Source organism: Tasmannia lanceolata, unplaced genomic scaffold (assembly GCF_043159265.1).
Source record: "Tasmannia lanceolata isolate RefF3 unplaced genomic scaffold, GAP_Taslan_0.1 ptg000037l, whole genome shotgun sequence".
Lineage (NCBI taxonomy): Eukaryota > Viridiplantae > Streptophyta > Magnoliopsida > Canellales > Winteraceae > Tasmannia > Tasmannia lanceolata.
In genome coordinates, this window is record NW_027518714.1 from 55,479,673 (window position 1) to 55,486,453 (window position 6,781).

Consider the following 6,781-nt stretch of genomic DNA (forward strand, 5'->3'; position numbering starts at 1 on the left):
TCACCACAAACGCCCTCCTAGAGCCCAAGAGAAAACCCTTCTTTTTTTGCCCTAACTTTTTCTTCTCTCCTCTACACAAGCGGCCTCTCTATCTTTTCTCTTCTTATAAACCTTTTTTTTTTCTTATTTACACACAACCCACTTAACATACCAAATGGGACCCACTCACTATAAAAGAAAAAATAAAAAAATGAAGGGGATTATGTATCACCTATTCAACATGTTCTCCCATGCAATTGTTACTTCGTACTTGGAAATGTATTTCACTCTGAGAGATTGTTCTCTCAATTTAAATATAAAACCATATTTCAGTTATAACTCTCTCAATTCAAATGTAAAATCGTAGTTCATTCTGTTGGAACTATTGCTCTTTTGTTATGCAAGGAAAGAGAAAGCTAGGCTAAACTGATATGCTCAACTGAAATGAAAGCTACCAGCTAAGGTTAAAATATATATACACACATAAAGCATAACAAATATAAGATACTGACTTAAAAGAAAGATAAAAAATACCTATTTCTCATGTATCAAGAAAGATCACTGCATTCGAACTTCTCTCACAATTTACGTGCAACTTTCATGGATTGTCTATCAACACGAAGTTTCCCAAACCATATTTTCTTACACTAGGAGAGACAATTGAGAAGGAACACACCGATTAAGTTGGGCTAAAATATTCATCAAAGAGCCCCTCACTAGGCCAAAAGGAGTTAAAATCGGGTTAGAGCCTCTAGCTCAATAGTCAAGGCTTTGGTCTTCAACCTAGAGGTTCGATCCCAGCTTACCAACCAAAAACAGAGTTAAAATCTACCATCCATGAAAACAAAACAAAAAATAGTATGTCGAATTATGGATGAGGTGAAGGCCGAAATAAAAGTTTTAAGTATAAATATTTTCTTTCCTGCCCTCCATGTTTTCACTCCCAATATCACGAATCAACTTCCTCATGTCTTGCCATACTTCGCAAAGATGTTCCAGACATTGCTTCGCATCTTTCTCCTTTATCTTCAAACCCCTTTTCTCAGTTGACTTGGTCTTGAAACTCATTTTATCTTCCTCAGTTTTGGCCACCAGCTCCTTCATTAACAGATGATTATAAGAGAGTGAGGTTTCAATCTTTGTCAGCTGCTGGGAGAGTTCTTTAATCCTTGCCTTCATATTGTATTTTTCTTCAAGAATGAAGTCTTCTTCCTGCTTGCATTTTTTATTGACATCTGCGAGTCTTTCCATTTGATCGACCATCTGAGACAATGTTTGTCTTAGAAAATTGGCTTCAGAAGAAACACGCTGGGTCGTGTCTAAATCCCTCTGGTAGGATTTGTAATCGGGCACTAAACACTCGATATATTTCTTAAGGTTTAGAAGGTTAGTAGTTTGGCCCGTAGTTTTGTTCTGGTCGGCCAACAATATGTCAATCGCATTTTTGAGTTCCACTTGAAATTCTTCGGAAACAAATAAGTCCAATTCCATAAAAGATGCCTTACCCACTATCTTCTTTGCCATTTGGATTTCGGGTGATTCGAGCTCGACCCATGATTGGTGCTCGGTTGATTCGTCTCCGATCAGCTGGCGAAGATCCGCGATATAGTCTATGATTGTAATGTGCGGAGGGATCTGAAAATTCAAGAGTTAGTATTTTGAACCAAATTACCAACTGGTTAAACATTTTGTTCAGATTACCAACCTCTAGGAGAGTGGCTGGATTTTCCAAGGAAGGTGAAGAAGAATAGTTAGGAGAATAGTTAGGAGAATGATCTTCAGATTCGGCCTGAAGTGTTGGCTCATCCTCTGTTGCTTTCTCATTCTCATGCGAGGATTCCCTTGTTTGTTCGGACACCTGGTTCGTTGTCGCATTCATGGATTCCTCAGAAGCTTCTCTGATCATTGGTACTTTACATTTCTACCAAAGATAATGAGAATTAATAAGACGGGACCGAAAGGATACTCCTATCAAAATCAAGAATGGCAAAGTTACCTGCTTATTTGATGGGCCAACAATTGATTTGTCTTTGGCCGGTCTCCCCCTCTTCATGGTCAGAGGGAATGGTTTTCCTTTTCTTGTTCTTTTTCTTCTTCTTTTTCCTTTTCTGCATTTCAGAGGGAAAAGAAGAAAACAGTCATGAATAAGTTGAAAACATTGTTTGAGAAGTCAGAGTACAAGTATGAAAAGGCAAAGAATGAAAAGAAGGGGAAATTCTCTTTGTTCCAACATATCAACCAGCTTAGTTTCAGCATTCAACCTCATGACCCAGTTGAAGATATGGTTCATAAGACAGGATACCTTGAAAACTTTTTCATTATAACATCTAATCAGTAATCCCAAAGGGCTCTTAGAAATTCAAGAGAAAAAGGGAAGCTATGGCCCAGTTGAAAAATGTGATATGTTAAACCAACAAGAATACTCTTTTCTTCAGATTTTAGAAAAAAACAATACCAACAAATGCCAAGACTAAGTTGGTAAAACATTCTAGGAACTATTTAATCACATTATGAATCTTTATGTTATCCTTTATAATCGCTTAATCATGAAATAAATTTCTGTAAGGCTGAAAATTTGAAGATGATGGAAAAAACCCATTTACTACTTATAAAATGCTAGTGTTAAAGTACCATCAAATAAACATCCAGGACTATTTGAGATAAAACAGAGCCATAAACTTGTCAATGAACCTTGCAGTAAAATGCAAAAGAAAATGTTAAAAAAAAACTACATAAATGGGTAGAAATAAAGAACATGAATAGAAAAGAAAAGGCCTAAACTCAACCTAGTGAAGTGTGGTCTTTGTTCCCATTGTAGAGTCTCTGTTAAAATGAGAGAAAGAGGAAGAAGATGAGAAAACGCAAAATGGGTTTCTGGGTGCCTTATGAGAAAGGCAAAAACAGCAGCTTTTCCTCTGGACAGAGCACATAATCAATTGAATAATTACCCAAACAATGTAAATCTCACTTAACAACACAGAATACCCATTGAGTATCAGAGTATTGCACTAGAGAAACCCAAAAAAGGGTCCTTCATAAAGCATAATGGGTCTGTTTGTTTCATAAATCTGTTAATTTCCTTCACTCTTAGCACCTCGTGGTCAAAGAAGTCAAATTTCTATACATGGGATTTGGTAAGGACTTTTGCAGAACGGCATCTCCCTGCTGGCTGTTGCAGAAAGGCATAATGGGTCTATTTGTACAAGTTAGACAATGTACAATGTATACTTTACAAGCGTGCATTCATTAAACTATCAGTTTGTGCCTAAAAATATGGAAAAACAATACTACATTTACACCATTTATCTAGATACATCTTAAATCAGATGTTAACTCAAATATTTTAAATAAACATTTCTTATCTTTGAATAGTAAATTGAAAAATTATAGGACATATTAATAATTTATAGGACTGTTCTTACAAAGGCTGCAAACCCTTTATTTGCTAGGCTTTGCTATGGAGGACCATGATGCAAAGTCTGCTCCCCTCGGATGATTCTAACCCTCCAATTTGTATTCATGATGAAGGGTTCTTATATGATTGAAGCAGAGCCCTCTTTGGCCATGGATGCAGCAAATATCCCTTTAGGTGGTGCAGCAAAAATCGCTCCCATCGGAGGATTCTATGGATTAACTTTTTCAGGCAGAAGTCAATTTAAACAGAAAATACCAAGTGAGTTTGTACAATTATTAAACCATGGTAGTTCTAGGGAGCTGATATATTCGCCCCTTTTCATTACTAGGGACACCCGATTCAAAACCTCATGACCGGCTAATGAGAGTATCCGGTTAGATATACTTACTCCTTTAGGAAATGACTAAAATGCCCAAGCAACACTCATCCGCATCTTTGCCCATTACTCTCGCCCAAATCCACAGGAGCCCAAGTTCAGAGATGCCCCAGGAAGTGCAGAAACGCCCTAGGTCTCTCTCTAGAAATCAACAAATCTGGAAATTTTGTTCTTTTAGGACATCTTAATTTGTAACCCACCAACAAAACGAGGAAGATAGAGACCATTGCTGCTTAGGAGAAGAAGCTTTTCTATTTTGACACCCTTCTCATTGCCACCCAAGATTTTTAAACAGAAACATAAGCTTGGAGGTAGATTTGGGCAATTTTTGGGAGCCGATGGTTTTCTCTTTCGAAACCCTTTGATCTATAGAGAATTGTGAATGATTCACAAGTTTTCTGCACAAATTGAAATTTTACTTACCCTTTTACCACCAGGGTCATCAAGCCTGAGGCAGCTAAGGAACTTTGTACAGAGAAAACTTCTCTGAGTTTCTAGATACAGAATTTCGATGGCCCCATGCCATAAGAATACTATTTTTATGCTTAGTTTCTATATCACATTTGGTTCCAACACCCATGTCCACCAGTGAATAATGAGAGAGACTCGGGCGCTGGATTTGGTTTCTGAAGTTGGGCTTTGCATTTGGGCGAGAGGTAGGTGAGAGAGACAGAAACGAGAGGGATATTGATGCCTGCATGGGTGTTTTGGTCATTTTCCAAAATAATCCCTACGTGTAATTGGCCACTTGCTTTAGCCGGGACAAATGTTTCAGAAAAGGTGTCCGCAGAATTGAAAGGGGCGTATATATCAGCTCCCTAGTTCTATTATCAGGAGAATTTATATGATGGGTGGCCGTGAAAACACGTGAAGTCTCAAAAAGTAGGTACAGCCCACTTTGTTTGATGATCCAAACCGTTCATCTGTTTGGGCACAACGTAAATAGGTTGTGCCCCAAAAATCATTTCCATTAGATGATCCTAACCCTCCGACCTGAACTGATCTGAATATGGAGATTTCCAAAAACCATTTATGGAATCTTCTACAGATTGGAGGGTTAGGATCATCCTATGGAAATGATTTTTGGGGCACAACCTATCTACGTTGTGCCCAAACAGATGAACGGTTTGGATCATAAAAAAAAAAAGTGGGCCGTATCTGTTTTCCAGAACTTCACATGTTTTCACGGCCACCCATCATATAAATTCTCCTATTATCAGTAGCCTATATATTGTGTGTGTACAGGGATTTGCTAGGTGCTAAGTGCTTTTGTGGAATTATAGTAGGTTTTGACAACCGGTTAAATAATAAAAGACAATGCGAGTTGTGTCATTATCAAAACATGCTTGTGCAAATATCAGTAGCCTTATATGGTGTGCGTGCGCAAGTCTAGTTTTTTCAAAAAAAATATCAAGGGGCCCACTTAGTAGGATGATCCTTACCGTTCATTTGTTGGACCAAAATGTAAATAGGATGTACTCCATAAATTGCCTGCATAGGATGATCCCAACCCTCCAATCTTAGAGGAACTGCACATTGTAGAAATGTTTATAGATAGGAGGATTAGACTCATCTTACAGAGATGATTTACAGGGTACAACCTATTTGTGTTGTGGGTCATGTTTTGAACTGTTCGGATCATCCTACGAAGTGAGCCCTACAGTACGTTTTGAAAATACAGGACTTCCCGTGCACACACCACATGCATGAAGGTAATGTAGGGAGGAATGCTTCTTCACAGGGCGTGACCTCATTGTAATATGTTGGGGCATCTCTACGCATAGTGGGTCGCACCTTTGATTGATCAAAACCATTCATTTGACTGCCCTGCAGTGTATCTCCAATGGCCCGAAAATACACCATGGAACCATAAGTTGTAATAATGTGCATTTATTTGCTAGTGTCCATCACAAAATGCCTTTTGCGGATGATCTGTTGCATCTGACAGCAGCCACAGAGGCTCACTTTTCAGCAAATTTTGTCTTCATTCACAAGGTGACTGCTGTCAGATGCAACAGACCATCCGTGAAATGCCTTTTGCGATGGACACTAGCAAATAAATGCACATTATTACAACTTATGGTTGCATGGTGTATTTTCGGGCCATTGGAGATACACTGCAGGGCAGTCAAATGAATGGTTTTGATCAACAGATCATCTGTGGCTGCTGTCAGATGGACGCTAGCAAATCCCATATTAGATCTCATAGTTACATGATTGGGGTGACTTTAGGGCTATAGGAGATCAAAAGCAAGGGCTATCAAATGAACAGCTTGGATTCACGAAAGGTGAGACCCACTATGTTGTAGTAGGGGTGCCACATTGTTGTTGAAACCCGGGTAGAACTCACCCATGAAAGCTAGCCATTAAGGAGAGGGTGCCCAAAAGCCCATCCACATTTCTTTCATTTTTTCTGATATGGGATCTTTGCTTTTGCTTGCAACGGCTTGAATCCTCTTCTAAACAATTTCATCTCATCTCCTTTTATTCTCTCTATAAGACCTCTCTCACCTCATCCTCTGACCCTAATTTTTTATAGCTAGGAAACCCTCCTTAATTAAGTGTCATCAACCACAAACAACCATCAGACTAGACCATCTAATTCAACAGCTAAAAATACAGCCGTGTATCCACAATATCCACAGCCAGTAGAAGATCAATATTATTGCGCCCACCTTTAAGAACATGAGGTGCCCGCTCACTTGACTAGGTATCCCACCGATCATCAACATTTTGTAATATGGGCAAACTCCAAATATACTTGAAATTCTTTATGATAAATAGGGTTATCAAAATATTTACTGCGTTCTCATCTCTATGAATCTTCTTCAAATGGATACTATTGTCTGACCCGAGTCTCTCAACACTTGATGCTTTTCACCTGTTCTCGCAAACTGACGTCCCAACTTTTATTATATATGTGATTAAAATTTTAAATTTTGAATTTGAAACTAGTAACGGGAGGTGAGTTTAAAATTTAGATTTAAATCTAGTCAGTATCTAATGATTGA

General features: G+C 38.4%; 1 protein-coding gene across 2 annotated transcripts; it reads right to left on the bottom strand.

Annotated features, from left to right (window-relative positions):
* Window positions 1-495: 495 nt before the first annotated feature.
* On the bottom strand, window positions 496-3,583 carry LOC143862428 (uncharacterized). 2 transcript variants are annotated; one of them, XM_077373478.1, is made up of 4 exons: window positions 3,402-3,583; window positions 1,976-2,087; window positions 1,685-1,900; window positions 496-1,614 (listed from the first exon to the last, which is right to left on the bottom strand). In XM_077373478.1, exons 2-4 carry the CDS (start codon window positions 2,030-2,032, stop codon window positions 880-882), a joined length of 1,008 nt encoding a protein of 335 aa, XP_077229593.1. In that variant the 5' UTR covers window positions 2,033-2,087; window positions 3,402-3,583; the 3' UTR covers window positions 496-879. The 2 variants fall into 2 exon arrangements, with proteins under 2 accessions (XP_077229593.1, XP_077229592.1); XM_077373477.1 differs by lacking the exon at window positions 3,402-3,583 and adding an exon at window positions 2,766-3,053.
* Between the last annotated feature and the right edge of the window lie 3,198 nt (window positions 3,584-6,781).

Coding starts and splice junctions, on each gene's coding strand:
- LOC143862428 (XM_077373478.1), bottom strand. CDS start 2,032: ATGAAGAGGGGGAGACCGGCCAAAGACAAATCAATTGTTGGCCCATCA. Junction 1,901..1,975: donor TTGGCCCATCAAATAAGCAG/GTAACTTTGCCA, acceptor TATCTTTGGTAG/AAATGTAAAGTACCAATGAT. Junction 1,615..1,684: donor ATCCAGCCACTCTCCTAGAG/GTTGGTAATCTG, acceptor TTGAATTTTCAG/ATCCCTCCGCACATTACAAT.